The sequence below is a fragment of the Hyaena hyaena genome, unplaced genomic scaffold (assembly GCF_003009895.1).
Source record: "Hyaena hyaena isolate Hyena2069 unplaced genomic scaffold, ASM300989v1 scaffold_193, whole genome shotgun sequence".
In the NCBI taxonomy this organism is placed as follows: Eukaryota; Metazoa; Chordata; class Mammalia; order Carnivora; family Hyaenidae; genus Hyaena; species Hyaena hyaena.
In genome coordinates this window covers 1,896,976-1,920,675 of record NW_024080823.1, presented here as the reverse complement: position 1 = coordinate 1,920,675, position 23,700 = coordinate 1,896,976, and the positions used below count along the sequence as shown (strand labels likewise).

The 23,700-nt window shown below is 45.3% G+C and overlaps 2 protein-coding genes across 2 annotated transcripts in view; one reads left to right on the top strand and one right to left on the bottom strand.

The window, feature by feature from the left end:
• GNPAT (glyceronephosphate O-acyltransferase) overlaps positions 1-7,431 on the bottom strand; it is a 36,852-nt gene extending 29,421 nt beyond the window's left edge. Inside the window, exon 1 of the mRNA XM_039241235.1 lies at positions 7,217-7,431. Coding sequence (XP_039097166.1) covers positions 7,217-7,294 — 78 coding nt within the window. The 5' untranslated portion in view covers positions 7,295-7,431. The remainder of the gene's footprint in view (positions 1-7,216) is intronic.
• CUNH1orf131 (chromosome unknown C1orf131 homolog) lies at positions 7,349-23,084 on the top strand. Its single transcript, XM_039241236.1, has 7 exons — positions 7,349-7,665; positions 9,925-10,271; positions 19,755-19,811; positions 20,476-20,571; positions 20,710-20,796; positions 21,352-21,404; positions 22,402-23,084. The coding sequence occupies exons 1-7, from the start codon at positions 7,350-7,352 to the stop codon at positions 22,538-22,540; spliced, it is 1,095 nt and encodes a 364-aa protein (XP_039097167.1). The 5' UTR covers position 7,349; the 3' UTR covers positions 22,541-23,084.
• The last annotated feature ends 616 nt before the right edge of the window (positions 23,085-23,700 follow it).

Here is a 23,700-nt window from a genome sequence, read left to right as displayed (position 1 = left end):
AGGTCTACTCAATAGCAGATGATCTGCGTTTCCCCGAAACAATTGTTGACATGCCTCTGGGCCTTTGCACATGCTCCTCTCTGTGCTTGGAGGGCCTTTTTGTTCCTCTGTCATCCTTACTCCAGCACCACTCTTCTGAGAAAACTCTCCTTGAGTTGCCCAGATGGACTTACTCTTCCTTCCCCATCAGAACGTCTTTATACGGTACCTCCATCTATCATAATATGTATCCACAAGAGTTTGAATGTCTGTCATCCTAAAATGCAAGTATCTTGAAGACAGAAAACACATGTCCTCTTTGTATTTCCCAACATCTAGCTGTGTTTGGAATATAGAAGAACTGAATGACTAAATGTTGAAATAACATAAAAAAGAATAGAATGTTAAGGTGAGAACATGACTAGGCATTATGAGAATATAAACAAAAGAGCATTTATGAGGAGTTTCAATATCAAAAGGGTAGCATGTAAAACATGTGAAATATGCAGATACATACACTTTTATGCCCACATATACAAAGTATGAAGAATATATGAGGGAAAAATCTTTTTTTTTTATTAAAAACTTTTTATTGATTTTTTTTCAGTCTGAGGTTTTGTTGTTTTTACAGATTGAGTTCATTTCATTTTTTTTTTTTTTTACAAATAGTTTATTGTCAAATTGGTTTCCATATAACACCCAGTGCTCATCCCCACAAGTGCCCTCCTCCATGCCCATCTCNAACTAAGCCACCCAGGTGCCCCTTGTATTTCTTTTTCTTGTTGATTGCTGTGAATAGGACTTCTAGAACTATGATGAATAAAAGTGGCAAGGATGGAATCCATGTCTTGTTCCTGATCTTAGAGGAAAAGCTCTGTTTTTCACCATTGAACATGATGTTAGCTATGCTTTTGTCATATATGTCCTGTATTATTTTGTATCTTTCCTTTAAACATACTTTATTGAGAGTTTTTACCATAAATGTCTATTGGATTTTGTCAGACGCTTTCTCTGCATCTCTTGAGACCATCATATGATTTTTTCCTTTGTTAATGTGGCATATTATGTGGATTGATTTGTGAATATTGAACCATCCTTGCATCCCTGGAATAAAACTCACTTGATCGTGATGTATGATCCTTTTAATGCATTCTTGAACTCCACTTGCTAAAATTTTATTGAGGAATTTGCATCTATCTGTGTTTATCAGGGTTATTGGCATATAATAATTTTCTTTTCTTTTCTTTTCTTTCTTTCTTTCTTTCTTTCTTTCTTTCTTTCTTTCTTTCTTTCTTTCTTTTTTTCAGTGTCTTTAGTTTTCTTATCAAGGTAATGCTGGCCTTGTAGAATGAATTTAGAAGTGTTCCTTCCTCTTAAATATTTTGTAGTAGTTTGAAAAGAGTAGATACTCTTTAAACGTTTGGTAGAATTCACCTGGGAAACCACTGATTCTGGACTTCTATTTGTTGGGAGTTTTGTTGATTCCTGATTCAATATCATTATTAGTAATTGGTCAGTTAAGATTTTGTTTCTTCCTGATTCACTCTTTTAAGATTATATATTTCATTTTTTGTAGGTTCTAAGTTGTCTAATTTGTTGGCATGCAATTTTTCATAGTAGTTTCTTATAATCCTTTGTATTTCTGTGGTGTTAGTTGTAACCTCTCTTTCATCTCTGATTTTATTTATTTGGGCCCTCTCTTTTTTTCTTGATGAATTTGGCCAAGGGTTTATTTTGTTTATATTTTCAAAGAACCAGTTCTTAGTTTCATTGACCTCTTTTTTTTTTTTTTTACACTATTTAATTATTTATGCTCTGGTCTTCATAATTTTTTTCCTCTATTAACTGTGGGCTTTTTTTGTGTTCTAGTTCCTTTAGGTTTAAGATTAGATTGTTATCGTTTTTTTTCTGTGTGTGTGTATGTGTGTGTGTGTGTGTGTGTGTCTGTGTGTGTTGGTTTTTCTTTTCTTTTTTTTGAAGTAGGCCTATGTTGCTATAAACTTTCCTCTTGAAACTGCTTTTTCTAAATCCTATAGATTTTGGAATGCTGTGTTTCCATTTTTATTTGTCTCAGTGTAATATTTTATTTCCGCTTTTATTTTTTTGTTGACCTATTGTTTATTTAATAGTGTATTGTTTAGACTCTGTGTGTTTGTTTGTTCCAGTTTGGTTTTTTTTCCTTATAATTGAAATCTGGTTTTATACCATTGTGGTTAGAAAAGATACTTGATATCACTTCAGTCTTTTCTTTACAAATAGTTTATTGTCAAATTGGTTTCCATATAACACCCAGTGCTCATCCCCACAAGTGCCCTCCTCCATGCCCATCTCTCCCCTTCCCCCCCATCCATCAGTCCTTAGTTTGTTCTCAGAATTCAAGAGTCTCTCATGGTTTGCCTCTCTCCCTTTCCCCCACCATTTTCCCCTTTCTTCTCCCCCATGGTCCTCAGTTAAGTTCCTCCTAATCCTCCTATACGTGCAAACATGTGATATTTGTCCTTCTATGAGGGAAAAATCTTCTAACTGCTGGGATTCTGCTGTAAAACTCTGTCCTTGTAACATACCACACTCTTGCTTATAAGGTTCAAGAACCTTCTCAAATCTCACATTTCTCATCAGTAAAATAATATACAGTTTATGTATAGACTCAGACCTGGTACAATGTAACAAACTGGCATCTAAATTACATAGTTTTAGGGATTAAAGGAGACTTAGAGACTTCCCACTTAGTGGTCCTAGGAGTGGGAAGAGAACAGGATTGGAATCAGCTAGGGAGACAAATTATCTTCTCTCTCTCAATCTGTGTGTGTGTGTGTGTGTGTGTGTGTGTACAGGAATTTATAATGTTTATAAATATACTTTTATATTACATATACAAAATATTTAAAAATTAAGTATACACATATAGAGAGGGAGAGAGACGGAGAAAGAGGGAGACCCTTCCACACTGTTCACCTGAAAACGCTTAGTCATCGACCACAGCTCCTGTTGACCTCTGTGTACCATTTCCTGACTCTCCCCCTCATCCTAGACTGAACTGATCATCTTCTCCTTTGATTCTTAACTGAGCCTTTCATGACAGCATCTAAAATACTTCATTAAACCCAGATTGGTATCTTCCCTGCAAGACTGTAAACTTCTTGTCTGCGTAGGTCATGTGTCTTGTACATTTTTGTATTCCCGGTTCCTAGTAGGAATTCAATCATTGTAGAATAAAAAATAAATTACTGAATGAAGACACTTCCTGAGCCCTGATGCTGATGGCCCCCCAATATTCACAGAGTAGAGCTCAGACTGCTCCCAATCTGGTCCTAACCTGATGTCCAATCCAGTGGTTTTTAACCCAGGCTGCGCATGAAAATAACCTGGGCACTTAAAAAATATACTGTTGCCCAGGTCCCCCCAGAGATTCTTGATTGAGTCTGTGAACGGTACATGGGCATCAGAATTATTTTTAAAAGTACTCCAAGTGACTCCTACATGCACCTAGGGTTGAGTATTGACTACACATTTGTTGGCCTTCCCTATACATGATGATGAAGTATTTACCACCATAAAATAAATATATTTATCCAGCTACTCATCTAGGGGCACGGTCCAAAGAGGAGCCCAAGTAAGGTTTAGGTTATCCCCGCCCCCCTTATTTTTCTCTCTTGATGTTTATAGCACCTCCTCCGTATTTGTAGCTAAACAAGCTTCTCCTTGTACCTCTCTTTCAACGGCTCTGCAGGACCCATTCATTCCACAGAGAGTTAGGGAGAGCCCACAACGTACCAGGCACTGGTCTACAGGCTGGAATAAAACAGGAACAAGGCAGATAAAGAACACATACTAAGGGAGCTTATGTTGCATTAAGGAAAGACAGACAAACAAGTTCACTCAGGCACACCCCCAGTGGCAGGCTGGTGAATGTTTGACCATGGGAGAGCCCTGGCAGATTTCAAGCTGCCAGCATGACCTCCCTGGATGGAGAGTGGGGGAGAGATGGGCAGTAGCCTCTACTACATAGGATCACCACCTTACAGTCTGATGGACATAAATAACTTCAAAAGCGTAGAAAAGAGTAAAATTTAGTAAGATAATTAGGGAGTGCTGCATTTGGGGTATTTATTACTTTTGTTTTTAACAGAATTTATTTAACTGTAAACTTACAAGAGCCCGTCTTTAATTTTTCATAATGGCTGTCAACAATGGGCTCTACAAATGTCATGAAAAATTAACACTCAGCTTTGAGAGTCAGTACAAGGCAGCTGTACCACGACACTGGAAAAGGGAATATAAAGAAAATAAAATGCAGTTAACTAACAAGAAGAAGTGACTGGAGAGCTATCTTAGATTGAATGGTTGGGTAAGGCCTCTCTGGGAGGTGATATTTGAACTGGGACCTCAAATGGGACAGGGAAAGCAATGCAAATTTCTGGGAAAACAGGATACCACACAGAGGGAACTGGAAGCACTCTTGAGGAGAGAGCATGCTTACTGTCTGAGAAACAGAAGGCCAGTGTGGCTGAAGCCCAGTGAGCAAGATTACTAGAATCAGGGAATCAGTGTGGCAATGATGTAGTCTTGTAGGACATTGTAAGGAGTCCAGATTTTTCATTTGGACTATAGCAGGAAGCCATAGTTTGGGTTCTGGGTAGAGCAGTAAGTATCCATCCCCAGTCTTCTTTTCATTCCGTGGTCTCATGGAAAGATTTCAGGCAGACCTATGGCTTCAGATATAATTTACTCGCTGATGCCCGACAAACCCATATATTTAAGCTAGACCTGCTCTTTTGCTCGGGTACCATATTTCTAACTCTATCTGGAGGTCTCCCAAACACCCTGTGGGGTATCTGGTCCATAACACAGTAATGCACGAGTTACAAGTCATTAACTCTATAACTCGCGTCTGGAACTGAACACATCCCAAACTGAAATTATTACCCTGACACAACCTGCTCCTCTGCCCAAATTTCCTATCAGCAACATCCGCCCAGTTGCCAAATCACAGAAACCTCCTTTTCCTCAGCCACTGCATTCAACTATCCTATATATCACAACAGTTTACCCACCTCCCTTCTCCCCAGGCTCACTGCCACTGCCTCTGTTTTACTGCAACCGTGTTCGGTTGCTCTCCTATCAGATCCTCCTTCTACAGTCTCCACTTAAGTGAAGGTTATCCACACAAATAACCACTCCAAAAACCCAGTCTTAAGACTTCCAAAATACAAATCCGATCATCCTTACAGGTTCCCTTAGAAAGTTAAGATTTTATTCTTGAGTGTGTAGACATGATATATAAAACCCCTTTAGAAATACCTTCTGCCCACTTCCTTAGTTTTGTGTCCCATGTCTCCTTTATTCTACCTCTACCTGACTACTAGGGTCTTCCAGACATCCAAGAGAGTGGCTTTCTACGTGGATGCCTACACCAGTCTTCCTCTCCTTCGTCTCCCATTCACACCTCAAAACCTCAGCTCACATGTCACCCCCTCAGGTCAGGTTCCCCTTCTCATTCCTTCCACAACAGGCTGTGGATGGCGATCATCACCCTTATCTCACTTAATTTTAATTGTTTATTTTCATGACTTCCTTTCAAGTCCATGGAGGCAAGGGCTTTTAACTTCCATATACTGGACGTTGAAAATAATGACTAGGACGCTGTAGGTTACCTGTGCTGCAGTGTTTGCTGCAATCAGGAGTATCTTAAATAGCTCTAAGTACTACTCTCACATTGGAGTGTTGCACAAGAACAGTGTGGCTGAGGAAATAAGGACAGCCTGAAATAGTAAGAAAATGTTCAGGTTATTGTAAGAGTAAAGACTATGCAGTTACGAGAGTATTAAGGGCTTCTTTCCAGCCTCCAAGGTAGAAAAAGCTCACATACAATTGCCTTAATTTTTCATGTTGAAAAAGTTGACAAAAGTGCTATCATTAAAGAACCATTGGTAAATGGGGAATTACAAAACCAAGTCTTTCCTTTAATATGCGTGTGCAAAACTGCAGTCAATTCACAAGCCAGTTTAGGGCTGAGAACTGGATCCACACAGCGACCTGCTTCTCTACATGCCTGGTCTGGAATAGCAACGTCAAAAAGTGAGGTCAAAATAGTTCCACCACAGAGCTGTGGGGTGGGATGGTCACTAACTAGAGAGGTTAAAGTAATAACTCTCACAGAAGTGGACAGTTGACAGCAATTGTAAACCCAGAGCTCTCCACATGGAGGGAAGAGAAGTTTCCTCATGTTTCAAAGAATGCTGGTGTCCCAATTTGAAGGCAGCCCTCTATATAGCTTCTGTTTTGAAACAGTTTTCTGTTTATCTTGCTGTTTGCTCTTTTCCCTGTTATAACCTTCGTACGCAAATTAACATTATATTTAAATCAGAAACTGGCACTAACCTCCAGGACACAGTGACATGCTCTTAAAATGCATTATTTTATTTCCTTGTAAAGTAGATAAAAATTAATTTGGTGGTTAACAAAAAAAAAAAAAAAAAAAATCAGCTGCCCCAGAACCGTGCAATCCTGAGAACTACAAAGGGTTCACCTCACAAATTCTTCATATAAATAGGAAGCGACCAATATTCTGTTGGCAAAAAGGGTCAGTTAACATCAGGAGAGGGACAGGGCTGGGGGTTAGAAGGCAAGCTGCAGAGGCCGGGTGGCACCAGCGGTCTTCCAACACGACTTCTGCAAAAAGTACGGGCGGAAGGCAAAAACGCGGTCACGTTTTCCAGAAGTTCCCGATCTTTCTATTTTAAAAAAAAGTTTAAGTCTCATTACAAACTCGGTGCCCACATACAAGCCAAATACTCTTCTCCCAGGAGCATCACGGCAGCAAAAGGGCGGGGTGGGGAGCCACATGCTGACTATCAGGCCAGGTCGGAACCGCAGGTTTTTCTGGTGTAACCAAAAGGTAGCCCTCGCTAGAGATGGAGAGATCCCATTCTCACGCTCATTCCTGGGCCAGGGGCTCCCCGAAGGCCCCGTGACCTGGTAAAGGGAAAGAGAAGGAACGAGCGGAAAGGAACCAGAGGAACCGTCACCCATAGAAACTTCTAAAAGCACGCACACATTTGCACACGCAGCGATACACCGTTGCCTTGGAAACCAAGTCAGCCACCTCACCCCTCCTCGGCGGCCCCGGGACCCACTCTTTCGGTCCAGGGGTCGCGGCCCGTCGGAGGCTGGGACGGGGAGGGTGGGGTCCTCTCCTGCGGCCCCGCCCCGGGCCTCGTTCCCCCCGGCCGCCTACCGAGTAGAGAAGCACGACAGCGCCGTGACTGGCGGAGCCGACGGAGAAGCTAGCGTTAGATGAACTGGAAGAATCCATGGTGCGGCTGCCGTCCCGGGCAGGGCCTGAAATTCTTTGCTAAGCGGTGGTGGTGATGCTGCTGGGGGCGGTTCTTCCGCGCAGGGCGGCCCGACCTCGCCTAGGGCGGCGGCACCCTCTACGGCTTCTCCTCAGGACCCCGGGCGCCGCCATCTTAACCAGGACGGAAGCCGCGCCGGGACCTTCGACGCGCACGCGCAGCGCGTCAGAACTCGGAAGTGTGGGCGCCGCGAGGAGGGCATCCCGGCGGGCCCCGCACGGTACGGGGGTGGCCGACCTCGCGATGGCTCAGGAGCAGGGCTTGGGGTCCCCCGCGCCTCCGGGTTCTCAGACGCTCCTGGACTCCCTGCTCCGGAACCTCTACGACTTCGGTGAGTGCGGGGCCTCGGAACCCACGTGGAGACCGGACTGGCAGCCGAGGTGTCTGCGGTGCCGTCTGCACTGGGTCGCCCTCGGCATTCAAGGCTAAAGGTTCTTGCACGTGGAGCACCCATCACCCTGCCGACCTGGTTCTCATGATGGGTCCAGCACACACCTGCGTCCGAGTGCCCCTTTTCTCCTGCTCCACCATCAGCCTCTGTTGTTACTTTCACGAATCCAACCTCCCAAGTCGCCCCTGAGTATGGGCACCACCTAGTTGCTCGTCATGAGCACCAAGGCTTTCAGGCTTAAAGGGCTTTCGGAATAGCCCACCCTTTCACATTTCCCGGCCCTCTGGGAAGCCCGCTGCTCCCACAGTCCCCCCCCCCCCATCCCACCCCACCCCCAGTGATCCTGGTACATTGGTGCCCCATCCTTCGGTGTGTTCCTCCCCCACGGACTTCAGAGAACGTTTTCACGTGAAGCTTTTCGCTGCAGCCTTTTTTCTTCATTAAGTTGGCCAGCCTGTGCTCTCCTTCCTTTATGATGATTGAGGAAAAAGTAATAAAAGTTATTAGGGATTGGCACCCGCCCGGCACTTCGGTAGGGAAACAGTTCCACACACTGAAGAACTTACCCCAGGGAAGGTGACATCCCTTGTTCATGCACAGAGATAATTAGGCGTTGGCGCCTTTAAGGAGCAAGCATTTCTTAAATTTGTAAGAGGATGTTGCAAAAGCTGTATTAGTTTGGAGCCATTGCTCAAACTTCTCAGCTTATTTAAACAGTAAAAACAATAGCTAAAACTATGGTGTTTTTACCATGTACTCCATATTTTTTATGTATTTAATTTTCACAACCCAGTGAACTTGATACTGCCGCTAATCCCATTACTGCAAATGTAGAAACTGGCACTAGAGGTTAAAATACTTTCCAAAGCTCTCCTATCTAGCTCTTAATTTGCAGAGACTGGGTTCCAATCCCCAGATTGTCTAGCATGTACAGTTTCTGTATTTGTATGGACTGTACACTGGAGAGAGCATCTCTGAGCCCTTGGGAATACTGGAGGACAGAGAAGACTTGGTCCTTGGCCTTGAGAAGTTTAAAATCTAGAGGAAAAGACTATTCTGCCAGATCCTAAGTATAGTTCATGTCAACTCAGGCTTGAAATTATGCTAGGAGCTCTGAAGACATGGGCTGTAACTGCTCACTTTTATGTCTCTAATGCCAAAGTTTAGTTGACTGCTTAATAGAAGCCAACATAAACGACTGGCCGATATTTAGAGAGCTCTGTGATACTTGTTTGCAGGTGAGTAACAAGGCCTGGGATTCTTGTGGGAACCTTCAGGTGACTGATCTGAGTCGAACAGGTGAAACAGAGGAGGTAACAGGGGATTTAGTAGAAAATAGATGTGTTCAAATTGTATTAAGTTGTCTTAGATTCATCTGCCTTCATAACTGAAAGAAAACAGGAAAACTGTGATACCTACTCATAACCCTAGTAATTGTTAAAAAATAAAACAAAACAAGGGTACCTGGGTGGCTCAGTCAGCTAAGTCGCTGACTTGGGCTCAGGTCATGATCTCATGGTTTGTGAGTTTGAGCCCGGTGTCAGGCTCTGTGCTGACAGCTCAGAGCCTGGACCCTGCTTCGATTCTGTGTCTCCCTCTCTCTATGTCCCTTCCCCACTTGCACTCTGTGTCTCTGTCAAAAATAAATAAACATCAAAAAATAAAAAAAAATAAAACATCAGCTGCAATGGCAGACATTTTCAGCACAAAGTGTGAGCCAACTGGGATTACCAGTCCCTGGGGATTATTGCCTTGATGTTGCTTTTAGTACGGACCAAGGTGAGAACATATTGTGCCTCAAGGGTCAAGGGCATGAATACAGTTACCTAGGAAAAGATGTTGCATTTGGGATTCTTTTCTTTTTTTAATGCTTATTTGTTTTTAAAATAGGGGAGGATGGGGGGATCCAAAGCAGGCTTTCAGTGTCAGCTCGGAGCCTGATGCGGGGCCCGCACTCACCACAGACTGCAAGATCATGACCTGAGCCAAAGTCAGACGGCTAACCGACTGAGCCACCCAGGTGCCCCATGCAGTTTGGATTCTCTGAATTGTGCAAACACAACTCTATTTGAAGGAAAATAAATCCCTCTTTTCTTTGTATTTCGGGGTGTTGATAGCTGTAGCATATGTACAAGTGCCTTCACATCATTCGCTAGAACCAAAAATATTTCCTTTTCTCCTCTGTGTTTGAACAAACAGGAGAGACAGAAGATGAGGCAGCACAGAAAAGGATCAGAAAGAAGGGAGAAAACAAGAAGAGAGATGTAGGGGCTCCAGTGGCCTTAACAGCAGACCCAGCTCCCCTGCCTGGTTGTCTCGCGAGAGGCCAAAGGAAGAGGGCCTCTAGCTTCTTCAAGGAACTCAGGGAAGAGCTGCAGGGTGCTCCTGCTGTGACCCCCACCGGCTCTGCCTCAGGACCAGATGTCCCCAGTGCCGCGACATCTCCCTCAACTCCGAAGAACAGCAGGGATCGAGTGCAAGTGATAGAATTTTACAGCAGAAATAAAAAAAGGAAAGGGAAGTCGGATCTAGATGAGGACACACAGGTAACCAGTTGGTTAGTTTAAATGTGCGTGTTGATTCCCCCCCCCCCCCCGCCACACACACACCTTGCAGTTTTAGAGAAGTATCTTTTTGTTTCTTTGTTAAAATTCTTACTTATTTCGTAATCCCCACACCCAGCATGGAGCTTGAGCTCATGACCTTGTGATTAAGAGTCGCATGCTCTTCCGACAGAGCCAGCCAGGCACCCCTAGATGAATACTCTTACAGACTGTGTCACAGGTCCCCAGAACAACCGTCAGGCTTGAGGACTGACTAAAAGCACTCACAGGACTCAGGACTCCGCATATAGTCATCATTATGGTTACAAATGATTACAGCAAAAGCATGCAGAGTAAAACCAGTGAGGGGGAAAGGTGCATGTGGCCAAGTGTGAAGGAAATGAGGTGCAGGTGTCCAGATGTCCCCACCCAGTGGAGTTGTGTGGGATCTGTTTAGTTCCTTCCCCACCGCCATGACTTGTGACAGCAGGTGGGAACTGTTGGCGACCCGGAAAGTTCACTCCAGCCTGCGTGTTCAGGGTGTTTACTAGCGGGTCGGTCACATAGATGTACGGACTGACCTTAGTTATCGAAGCTCTTAGATGCCCAGAAAACAAGTAGGTATTTGCCGTAAATCCCACTGTTCATATAAACCATCTGGGCGGACCTGGCGTGGCTTGGCTCAAGGATTCGGGGACGCAGAAACACTCTTCGCAGATAATATTCCAACTGGCCAGCTCCAGTTGGAGCTGACAAAGTCTTACACAAACAAGACTTTCTGAGGAACGTGCAGAATTTAACAAACGCAAGCCTGCCGAATTGACTCTTTCACGTGCCTAGGGCTTCTGCCTGATGGTGCTCCGAGAAAACAGAGTCATTCGGCAACTATTTCTGGCTGCTGTCTTAGGCACTGGGTTATAGCAGTAAACAAAATAGAGAAAACCACTCTCTCTCAAGGAACTCCCCTTCTGACTGAAAGCAGTTTGAGTTCACTGAGCAGTAATCTCAGACAGAATTTGGAAGTCACTCAAAATTCAGTCCAGGAGAGAGGGTATGGTTACTTATCCAGCTTTTCCCACAAGGGTAGCGTTATGGTTTGGTCAAATTCATTGCAGAAATTCAGGTATTCTGTTTCTGTCGCATTCGTCACATTGTAGCAACTTCTGTCTATCGTAAAAGGAAAAGGGGATTGTGTTCATTCCTAGGGCTGTCGTGCAGAGAGTTATTCTCTCACGGTTCTAGAGACCAGGAGGCCAAAATCAAGGTGTTGGATGGCTGGGCACCCACCTTCCCCTCTGAAAGGGAATCTTTCCTTCCTTCTTCCAGCTTTTGGTGGCCCTAAGTGTTCATTGGCCTGGGGCCACATCACCCTAAACTCTGCCTCTGTCTGCACATGACCTTCTCTGTATGTCTGAGTCTCAGATCTCCCTCTGCCTTTCTCTTCAAAGGACATCTGTCATTGGATCTAGGACCCACCCGAAATCTAGGGTGAGTCTCGTCATGAGATCCTTAATTAACTGCAAAGACCCTTTCCCCTCAATGAGATCCATTCATTGATTCTGGGGATTTAGACCACAGACATGTCTTTTGCAGACAATTCAACCCACTACAAAGATAGTCAATTTGTCTGGTTCTTGGTGAGCATGTGCCGGTGTCTGGTGCTTACCACATCTTTTTTATGGTTTCACAACCATCTTTCGTAGAATTCCGGTAGCACTTCATGTCATGATCCTCACGAGGATCTCTTCCTCAAAGATTTATTTTAGGATTCTCGGTCAGTTCCCGACTCATACTCCAAATGCTGGGGCACAGGGAACTGTTAGAGGTGGGATAGGTAAAGGATTCCTTTGGTCCTTCAGCCAGCACGCTGGCCGACCAGGGAGGCTTACCAGGGATCGGTGTCACCACGGTGTACCTGAGTACACCATACAAATATTAGTATTTTCTGTGTGTGTCACGCAGTGAGAAAGGTTGGGTAACAGTGCTTGCATTATATGTAATTCTGCCTTTGGAGAGAGTAACCAGCATCTGAGTACCCTCCCTCATTTCCTCAGGTGTCTCAGTCTTCTGAAACAGAAGACTTGCCCCGCTTGTGTTCTTTCTAGAATGGAAAGTTTTCTAGTAGAAAGGACCGAAAAGTTAGCATTGAATGAATGCATTTCTCCGTCTCTTAATAATAGATCATCTGCGGCGGGCTGTTGGATTCTATTTCTTCCTGCTCTGACTGATCCCTTTATCATTGTAGTTGGCTTTTCTCAGGGATCTCAGCTCATTTGACATTTTGAACTTCCTGATCCTAACGAAATTTCTCAGTCATCTTTGGTCGTTCTGCCCTTTTCTCCTTTTTAAGATTGATCCTTTGAATTTTTTTTTATGTTTATTTAATTTTGAGAGAGGGAGGGAGAGAGAGAGAGAGTGAGCTGGGGAGGGGCAGAGAGAGAGGGAAACACAAAATCTGAACAATGTCCAGGCCCTGGGATGTCAGCACAGATGCCAATGTGGGGCTCAAACTCACGAACCGCGAGGTCATGACCTGAACTGAAGTCAGATGCTTAAGCAACTGAGCCACCCAGGTGCCCCTAAAATTGATTCTTTGGAAACGTGAATGTGTCCAGCTAAGGAGACAGAATATGAGCACAATAAAAACACATACGCCTGTAAAAAGACTTAGACTGTTTGGCGTTGCAACATGTAAATAAACACAGACGAATATGACACTAGGTATTAGTGGCATATCCTGCGTCTAGGGAATACCAGGTAAGGAATAGTCGGTCAGCTGGGAGTAATTAAGATACGTGATGCTATGCTAAGAATTTGTACAACATGGTAAAAGACATTTGTGGCCCCTGCTCTCTCGAAGCTTACAGGTCATTGTAGGACAGTTCAAACAGACATGGAATCAGCAAAGAAGTATAATAAAATAATGATAGCCTGCATGGGGTCAGCCGGTCATCTTTGGAGAAGATTCGAGAGGTCCTAACCAGTTAGACAACCCAGCTGGCCCTGCCTAAACCGAGGAGGTGATCGTCTTTCCCTAGAATTTAGGCTTATGCCATTAATAATGTGATTACACTGCACTGTGTATTAAAACAGATTTTCAAGGTATGGTATGGTGATTTATAGTAAGGAAACATATATACATATACTTGGCATATGTATGCATATATACGTATATGTGTATGTATATATCTAGTTATGTTTTCTTTGTCCCCTGTTTCTGGCTCAGAACTCCTTGGGATTTCGTACATGATAAGAGCAGTAAAGGTGTCTTTTGTAATGAGCGAGTTGCAAAGGCTGTGAAGATGGGACAGGCTGCCAGGTGAACCCACCCCTTGACAAGAGGGTTGGAAACTTCAGTCCCGTCTCTGATCTCTGGGGAGAGGTAAAGGGCTGGAGGTTGAATTCATTGCCTATGGTCAGTGATTTAATCCATCATACTTATGTACTGAAGCCTCTCTAAACCTAAAAGGATTTGGAAAGCTTGTGGGTTGGTGACCACATGGAGGTGCTTGGCGAGTGACGCTCTCAGAGAGGACAGGGGAGGCCTTGTGCTGTCCCCCCTGCCTTACCCTGCACGTCGCCCCCGTCTGGCTGTTCCTGACTTGCATCTTTTTGTAATAAACCGGCAATCTAGTCAGTTAGACGGGTTTCCTCAGTTCTGTGAGCCACTCTAGCAGATTCACCAAACCCAAGTAAGGGGTCGTGGGGACTCTAACCTGTGGGTGGCTGGTCCTAAGTACCGCTAACAACCTGGGCTTGCAGCATGTGAAAGCAAGGGACAATCTTGTAGGACTGAGCCCTTCAGCTGTGCAATGTGGTGCTGTCTCCATGCAGACAGGGTCAGAATTGAGTTGGATCGTAGCCGGTACAGGAGGATTGCCTGTTGGCCGTGTGGGGAAACTCTCCCTGCTGATGTCACCCCTTTTAATGGGTTAAGCTGAGAACTTGGCCACCATTTATATAATATGTTACCCATCCAGGTGTCTAACCTACAGATGAACTTCCTAGTCATATCCCTTTTATAAAGCAGTGACTATGGAAGTAGCTTAACAGGAAATAATAGGTAAAAGATTACTTACGTACTTAGTTATTCCACACATAATTTGGGCGCCTACTGTTTGCCAGACCCGAGAGATCCAACAGTGAATGAGAGAGAGTCCTCTGCCCTCATGAAGGACCCCACTGGCGGGGTCTGGCAAACCCCAGGTCAATTAGTAATATGACTAAAAAGTTGTAAACCTTCTGAAGGACAGGAATATAGGCAGAGCCCCCTTTCGGTAGACTGGGCAGGAAGTCTCAGCAGAGGCTGACGAGGCAGTGCCAAAGCTTGTCAGAGGAAGGAGCGGCAGACTGACGCAGGTGGAGAGTACACAGCACTGGCAGCGCCTGGACGCATGAGACGGCCTAATGTGTTACAGAAGCCGGAAGCCTAGTGTGGGAGGACACAGGGGAATGGCTTGAGGCGCGGCGGAGGCACGGGCGGAGGCCAGCCCTCACCAGGTCTCGCAGGCAGCGGTGAGGCCTTTGGCGTTTGGTTTAAAGTATGTGGGAAGCCACCAGAGAGTTTAAGGGCATGAGGTGATCTGACAACATTTTAAACATCCCTCAGGCCTCTGCGTGGTACCTCGATTCTAGGAAAGCAACCAGAGGCCTGCAGGGACTGAGTCAGGAGTTCACCGCAGTGGTCCTGGGTTGGGGTCGGTGGCCTGACTTGGGATATGAGGAATGAGCGGGTGAACCACTCTTGAATGGGTGCAAGGCTGCCTGTGAGGAAGGGTCTTGAGAAATGAAAGCGTCAGGTGTGGCTGAAAATGATCCCAGTGTTGTTTGGCTCACGGGGATGTGTCTTACCAGTGTTGTCTCCACCCGTAGCATCGGCCCCTGCCCTGAACCTTAGCTTCCTTTGTGGCCTCCATAGAAGAGGGGTAAGAAAGACAGAACAGAAATAATAGAAGAGGGGACTCCAGTTCGGAAGGGGCTGTCGGCTCCTGCGGCCTGGTCCCAAGGTGCGTGTAGACTGTTACTGAGCATGTAGCAAATGACTCATAATAACCACGATTCACTGGTGCTTACTACCTACCACAAGTACTTATTTCTGCTCACTGACTCGTCATCTCACTGAGTCCTCACAATTCACATGCCCTGCCTTCATGTTACAGAGGAAATTGATGCCTAGAGAGGTGAAGATATTTGGCTGCGTTTAAACAGTCAGCCGCCCCACACCTGCGATCCCAGAACCCTGGAGCTTTCAAAGTCGCTGTTACCTGCTTTCTTTTGAAGTCTGATGCAGATAGATTGGTTTGGGCACGAAACCTGACCTGAACTCAGATGAGGCTTTGGAATTATTTCTGTTGGTCACATTTGGCATGGATATTCATAGATCCTGCTGCAGAAATGTGAACGTGCTTAACAGATTATGGGCTGCTGTCAGTACTGCAGTACCAGGCCCCCACTGGAAATGATGTACAATATTCAGTATATTCACGGTGTTACCTTTCTAAAACGTGAAAATGGGGGTGTCTGAGTGGCTCAGTTGGTTAAGCATCTGACATCGGCTCAGGTCATGATTTCACAGTTCGTGGGTTCGAGCTGTATGCTGACAGCTAGCTCAGAGCCTGGAGCCTGCTTCAGATTCTATATCTCCCTCTCTCTCTGACCCTCCCCTGCTCACACTGTCTCTCTCTCTCAGAAATAAATAAAAACAGTAAAAAATTTTTTTTTTTTTTAAATAAAATAAAACGTGAAAACGTCTTAATTTTCTAAGGATTCCACACAAAGGATTATGGATGTGAAGGAAATACCAGAGCTCAGGGTCGGACCCCAGGCTTCTTTCTGGCCATGTGAAAGCTGTGTACCTAACTGCCACACCAGATAGGCTTTTTGTCCTTTGAATATCATAAGTGCGCTGCCTGCCAGCATCTTCACTAGATAGGAAGACCTGTCCCCAAGTTGTTGCTCCAGGTTCTTACTGCCCTCACAATCTCTGTACTATCTAGATCACCCCCTAGGACTCAGCGCTGGACTCCTCCGCACTCCAGGGCGCCCTTGTACTTTGTTCCACATCCCTGTTCTTTGGGAGATCCAGTGTCAGCTAGGTGTAAGGAAGACAGTAATGTAGTCGAAGTAATTTGCCCTTGAGAAGATAAGAATACATTTCCTGATGTTCTTAGAACTGCCTGCATTTTAATTATATGTGTTATTATATTTTTTTTTTTTAATTTTTTAACATTTTATTCATTTTTGAGAGAGAGAGACAGCATAAGTAGGGGAGGGTCAGAGAGAGAGGGAGACACAGAATCCGAAGACAGGCTCCAGGCTCTGAGCTGGCAGTCAGCACAGAGCCCAACGTGGGGCTCAAACCCACGAACCGTGAGATCATGATCTGAGCCGAAGCCAAACGTTTAACCGACTGAGCCACCCAGGTGCCCCACTATATTTTTGTAAATACAGTTATACACATATATACTATACAATATATAGATATATACTGTAAATATATATATTTGTATTTTTCTAAGGAGGCTCCACGCCCAGCGTGAAGCCCAGTGTGGGACGTGAACTCACGACCATGAGATCAAGACCGGAGCCAAGATTGAGAGCTGGACTAAACCACCCAGGTGCCCCAGAGCTGCCTGCATTTTAAAACCAGAGCGTTTGTTCCCCAGCTGGTCTCTAGCTGGCCAGAGGTCGCACAGTGTGACTGATAGGATAAAAGAATCTCACCAGTGCAGGAGAAAGTACTTGTGGTCAGCACGTCAACCCACGGATGAGTTCCCTGAGCCTGGGGGCCTGCGGGCCTTTGCGTGTCGCCCCCACGCCGTTCTCCCAAACCGTTTCTTCTTTTTACAGTGTTCTTTCTTCATAACCCTAACGTGCAAGTTCTCAAAATCTGCCGACATTTCTCTTTCCTGCGTGTGGGACAGTAAGGCTTTACTGGTCAAGATAGATTAGGCTGTGGTTTAATAACACAATCCCTCCATCTGAGTGGTTCAAAGGTAAATGTTAATTCTTTTTATATCTCCATTGGGATTGGCGAGGACAGACTGCTCCCCACCATCCTCAGCTAGGGACCCAGGATAATAGGGGCTCCACTGTCTGGAGGTTCCTAGTTGCTTTGGTGAAGAAGGGGAGTCAGTAGATGGCTGGTGGTTCCATGTGGAAGGGACACACTTCCATTCTGCTCACACTTCTTTGTCCACAGGAAGTCACATGGCCCCGTCTAACTTCAGGTTGGCAGCGTAGCCTAGAAGCAGAGGAGGACCCAGTATTGCCTACAGGTGCTATGCCTCCCACTGCTACAAGGGGAAAGCAAACAGGGAAAACCACCAAGTGTTTAAACAAAAAATTTTGTTTACATTTATTTATTTTTGAGAGACAGAGTGAGACGGAGCACGAGTGGGGAAGGGCAGAAAGAAAGGGAGACACAGAATCCGAAGCAGGCTCTAGGCCCTGAGTCATCAGCACAGAGCCCAATGTGGGGCTTGAAACCATGAATAGTGAGATCATGACCTGAGCAGAAGTCTGACACTTAACCAACTGAGCCACCCAGGTGCCCCTGACCCCCCATTGTTTCTAAATCAGGCAATACATTATGAATAATGTACTGAAGTGGCTTTAAAGCTACGAATAAAAGTTAAGTATTGGTGGGGTCATTGCAATGGACTCAGCATCACAAAATAATTAGCTAAGAATTGTTTTCCAAATGTTTACTTTTATTATAAACAAGGATCTCGGGGGGAGGGGGCGCAGGGCGCGCCTGGGTGGCTCCATCGGTAAAGTGTCCGACTCCTGCTCAGGTCATGATCTCACAGTTCATGGCTCAAGCCCCATATCAGTCTCTCTGCTGTCAGTGCAGAGCCCACCTTGGATTTTCTGTCCCCCTGTCTCTGTGCCCCTCCCCCACTCATGCTCTTTCTCTCTCAAAAATAAATAAGCATTAAAAAAAATGTTTTTAATAAAAATAAAAAAATAAATAAGTGTCTAGAATCCAGACTGTTTCTCAAACACATTGACAGCTACAAAGCTGAGCTGTTTCTAGTGACATGGTGACACAGGGCTTTGGAACAGAAAGGTCATCTCAGTGAGGCCAGGCCTGCCACTCAGGTCTCCACCACCCCCGGGCCCAGGGGTTCCCATGGCCAAGATGAACAGAGGCCCACATACAAGGCAGGTCATCTGTGGGGCTGGCGTTGGGAGAAGTGGGGACATCAGAATCTGTGCCCCTGTCCTCTGTGGGCCAGTGTCTCCGCCAGCCCCACGGTGACTGTAGCACATGCAGGCAGCCAAGACGTGTTACTGCACTTCCTTCCTCATGCCGATCTTCTAGTAACAGCTCAGTCAAGGGCATCTGTCACATCTCCAGTATTACTGGAAATCTGACGTTCCTGAAAGAAATTTTCAATTTAAAAGAGCTTAGTTAGCCATTACTTGTTTGGATGGATGGGACAGAAGAAGAAAAAGAAAGAACTACTTAAATACTTAGAAATGGAGGTAGACGTTTCCTTGGATTTTGGAGATCTGTGAACAGCATACAGTTTTTCCTTTTTCTTTTTAAACTTTATCTTAGAGCATGTGTGGGGTAGAGGAGCAGGGCAGGGGGAGAGACAGAGGGAGGCAGATCCGAAGTAGGCTCCATGCTCAGCGCAGAGCCCGACGTGGGGCTTGATCCCACGACCCTGGGATTCTGACCTGAGATGGGAGTCGACACTCAACTGACTGAGCCACTCAGGTGCCCCTATAGTTTTTCTTTTTAACATATAATTTGTATTTGAGGATCTGGATGATCCTGAAATCACTAAGATTTAAGCCAATGGAAAAAAGTTTTTAACATCAAGGTGAATGTAGAATTTTTTCTAGTCTTGGAACAGGAAGTAAGACTATGGGATATATGAATGGAGGTGCCTGGTGTCCTTAATTAAGGCATTTGATTCTGTGAAATACATGATTGAAGACGATCGTAAGTATCATAAAAGTCAGGAATCTTGATAAAGTAACATGGAAGGTGCATTTATTATGACTGAGAGCACAGAACCCCAGTTTGTGGCTTCAAGCCCTGCATCGGAGCCTACTTGGGATTCTCTCCTTCCTCTCTCTGCCTCTCCCTGGCTCATGCCCGCGCATATGTGCACCCTCTCTCAAAATAAATAAACTAGGGGCGCCTGGGTGGCTTAGTCGGTTAAGCGTCCGACTTTCGCTTAGGTCATGATCTCGCGGTTCGTGGGTTCGAGCCCCGCATCGGGCTCTGTGCTGACTGCCAGTTCAGAGCCTGGAGCCTGTTTCAGAGTCTGTGTCTCCCTCTCTCTCTGACCCTCCCCTGCTCACGCTGTCTCTCTCTCTCTCTCCTAGAAATGAATAAAACATTTAAAAAATAAATAAATAAATAAATAAATAAACTAAAAAACAAAAAAACATGACTCCTCTGTTGATGACAGATACTCTAATGATACAGTAACAGATGATCTTAATGAGGTTTTTTTTTCTTTTCAGACCAAAACTAATATCCTTGAGAAAGATGTGGAGAGACAAGAATTTAACTTAGAGAAGGTATGTGTTTTGAAATTGTTAATCTTTTCAGCTTCATAACACACACACACACACACACACACAAGAATATGCTTACATGTCCAGTGGTTGAGAAAGTGATTAAGCAAATTACACAACTTCTCTTGGTGAATATTAGGCTGTCCGTTAAAACCCGAGGGCTTGTGACCACAATGCCAGTAATGCAGTGTTAAGTAAGAAAAGCCAGGGATGTGTGTATTCTGTTGTCTAAAGTAGGTTTTTAAGTGCATGAGAAAGAAGACAGGAGGAAGGAATTCAGCTGCAAAGAGCAGGCATTGGTGACTTTTTCCTCCTCCTCTGCAGTATCTTTAGACAAATGAGCAAACACAGATCTGCGTTCGGAACTGCTACGATGAATGGTTTCTCTCTGTGAGTGTGTTTGGAGAGGTACCTTTAAGTGGGAACTCAGAGAGCATCCCCGCTTTTAATCTGAATCCTGCTACTGATTTGTGTGGAGCGAAGTCTTTGCTTCACCTGTCCAGAATTGCACGTGGGAGAACGGAGACCTCCGTGAAGCTGGGCAGACCACCCAGCACGGCCCTCTTGCTCCGGCACGTCGTGTCTGGCCTGTGTTACTCCCTGGGGTGTGTCTCTTCTCTGGAGTCTTTGGAACGCACGGGGGTCTGATTCTGCTTTGTGTCCACAGGCTCGCCTGGAAGTGCACCGCTTCGGGATCACGGGTTACGGAAAAGGAAAGGAAAGAGTCCTGGAGCGGGAACGGGCCATCATGCTGGGCGCTAAGGTGGGGGGCCACTTCGGTCTTCCATCATCGGACAGGGCACAGAAAAGGGGAGAGCCCAGGGCAAGTCAGGGCACGGGTCACTGGGAGAGCTTTGCAAAATAAAAAAAATGATACCTTTTTTTTCCCCTTTCATTTCAGCCTCCCAAAAATAGTTATGTGAATTACAAGGTCTTGCAGGAGCAAATCAAAGAAAAAAAGGCGGCAAAAGAAGAAGAAAAGAGAATGGTAGGAGTAATAGCCTTTTCGTTCCTAAGCTAGAACAGAAAGGGGGCCGCATGTGGCCACGGTGGAGTGCCGGACCTGCTGCGGGGAAAGCAGTGTAGGCAACCCTGAGATCCGGAGTTAAATGATCATTTTCTCCACTTGTTCACATCAGCTGCGTTCCCTAACACCAGCCAGGTAACCTGGCATATTTCCATGGAAGGTTCGCTTGGAAATAGCAAACTGCCACTCGGATAATGCAAGCCGCTTCCATCTTTTTCCCCGATTGCATTTTACATTGTGTAGAACGCCAAAACCTATGAAAACCCACAGAGGAAGAGATGTTACACTCCCTCCCTTGCGCCTAAAATGGAAGAGTCGATGTTTCCACTGCCAGTCTTGTAAGGAATGACCTTTCACACTCTGAGTTTTAGGATGAAACTAAGTCTATGTTCGTAGGCCTCCTTGAGAAAAATATTAAATGGTAGCTTACTGGCTTTTGACCACAAACCTCTGGTCTTTTTTTGAATCTCTATTATCCGTTACTGACACATATATTATCTTACATTCTGAAATCAGGCCCAGGACACAGATATTTTCAAGAAGAAGAAGAGGAAAGGTCAGGAAGACCGGTGAGTGACGCCGTCAGGCCCTGTGCTGGAACGATCTGAATAAACATGCTCATCTGTTCTGAAAACAGCCCCTGAGCGCATGTGGTGTTTCTAGCCCGGTAGAGCACTCTGCTGTCTCTCTGGTACCCTAAGCGCATCCCGTGCGGGAAGACAGGAGGCAGGACATTGCCCGGGAGCAAACAGCTACCTCAGGACTGAATCGGGAATTCTCTCCTGTCTCTCATTTCCAAAGACCAGACACCTCACGTGACTAGCGGAGAAGTCGAGATTGATGTTTCCAACAAAAGACTTCTGTTCCCTCCCAAGAGCCTGCTGATAAGACAGCGCGGGCTAGGGGCTATGTCCTCGACCTACCGCATGTGGTGTCCTGGGCCTGATTTCAGAATGTAAGATAATATATGGCCTTTTCATTGGACTCCCAGTGAGCTTCACGTGCCGTCAAGCAGCCGTTTGTTCTGCCCGTATATGTCTGTTGAGGGTCCCCCGTGTGCCAGGCAGACAGGCATCTTAGGTGTCAGGAACATAGGCATCGTCACACTGGCCGCTTCCCTGCCTTTGTGGAGCTTAACACTGTAGTGAGGGAAACGCACCGAAACGTACGAACAGGTAAGCGAGGGGATGCCAGGCCCTGGCAGGTTCTGTGAAGAGGTTGCAATAAAGCATCAGAAAGGAAATCACCAGGGATGGGCTGTGATGTCATTCTAGGAGGGTCATATCTGAGTTGAGAACAGAGTGGAGAGGAGGGGACAGCCTGGAAAGACCTGTAAAGAACATTCCACACGGAAGAAACCAGTGCAAAGGCCCTGAGGCAGGAAGGCAGCGGCATGTTTCAGGGACCACGTGAAGGCCCACAGTTGTTGGGGTAGGGCAGTGGCGGATGGCACTCATGGGGACACCCGGAGCTTGCAGGGGACAGGGCCCCAGCCACCTGGTTGATGGTGCTATAGCCCTTCCTTATGAGCTTAACATTAGTCCCTTTCTCTGATTGTAACTGCAGGAAAGCCAAAAAGAAGAAATCAGCTCCCAGTATTTTGTCAAGTGGACGGATTGGGCAGGTTGGAAAATTCAAAAATGGGACACTGATCCTGAGCCAGGTTGACATCAAGAAAATAAATTCCTCCCGAGTGGCCAAGTGAAGTGCTTCATGATGTAGAGAGAAGAACGTCGTACTGCCATGGGACCTCTATGAGACTTCCAGATTATTCTTATTTATTTCATATTTTATAGACTGCTTTTCTATTTGAGGGAAAAAATGTCAAATAGAAATAGTAAAATTTGTAGACGTGAGGTGTGTGTTTTATAGTGATAAGTGCGCAGCGGGAAGGGCCAGCCGCACTGTGTGTGTAAAGCCAGTCCGTGGAAAAGGATGTTTAATGTTCTCCAGCGAGATTTATGCGAGGTTGGCTTTCACTGGTGTTTTGTACTTCTGCATGTAATGACTTTTTATCAGCTTAATGATTTACTGATTTGTAAATGCTAATAGTTAGCATTAAATCACCTTTTTAAATTTTCTAAAAATGGTGTCCTGTTACACATGAAAGAACCATGTGTGATCATTTGTCAGTTGTTTTTGTGGGAAAAGCGGTTTTGATTTTTAGCCTCTACCATGTGTATGAAGTCTCTTTTTTTTTTTTTAATGTTTTATTTATTTCCGAGAGAGAGAGAGATAGCCTGAGCAGGGGAGGGACAGAGAGGGAGATACAGAATCCGAAACAGGCTCCAGGCTCTGAGCTGGCTGTCAGCACATGGGGCTCGAAGCCACAAACCATGAGATCATGACCTGAGCCGAAGTCGGACGCTTAACCAACTGAGCCACCCAGGCGCCCCATGAAGTCTCCTTCATAAGAAGGTATGTAGATAGAACGCAGCTTTTGTGGTGTACGTGACCATGACAGATAACACAGCAGAAGATTGTAACCAAACCTGCATGTAAGCTAATGCCCTCTCCTTCAGAATAATCGCCACAGGCATCTGAACATGTTTTTAAAAGTATATTGCACTTACTGAAACCATCTGGAACTTCTCAAAGCTTGTGACACGTTAAAAAAAAAAAAGTCTTCAATGATAGTAATCAATTTTAGCTTTTTTTTTCTTTATGACAAAAAAATCTTATCCAACGATAAGGTTTTGGTCAAAACAAAGGGGTAAAAGTGGCTGACATTTTTATGTGGTTCCAAACCGGACTCCAGAGCCATTGCCGAGTGAGGAGCTCCACAACTGCCCTGAGTTGAAGCAAGAGTGGAATCGACATTCTGTTTTCCAAGTTTATTTTGAAAGGCCGTGCTCGGCAGAATAC

What these genes read in the sequence shown, in the direction of transcription:
- CUNH1orf131 (XM_039241236.1), top strand. Translation starts at nt 7,350, where the DNA reads ATGCTGCTGGGGGCGGTTCTTCCGCGCAGGGCGGCCCGACCTCGCCTA. An exon ending in ATCTAGATGAGGACACACAG is followed by an intron (nt 10,272 to 19,754) that starts GTAACCAGTTGG and finishes TTTTCTTTTCAG; the next exon opens with ACCAAAACTAATATCCTTGA. An exon ending in AGGAAAGGTCAGGAAGACCG is followed by an intron (nt 21,405 to 22,401) that starts GTGAGTGACGCC and finishes TTGTAACTGCAG; the next exon opens with GAAAGCCAAAAAGAAGAAAT.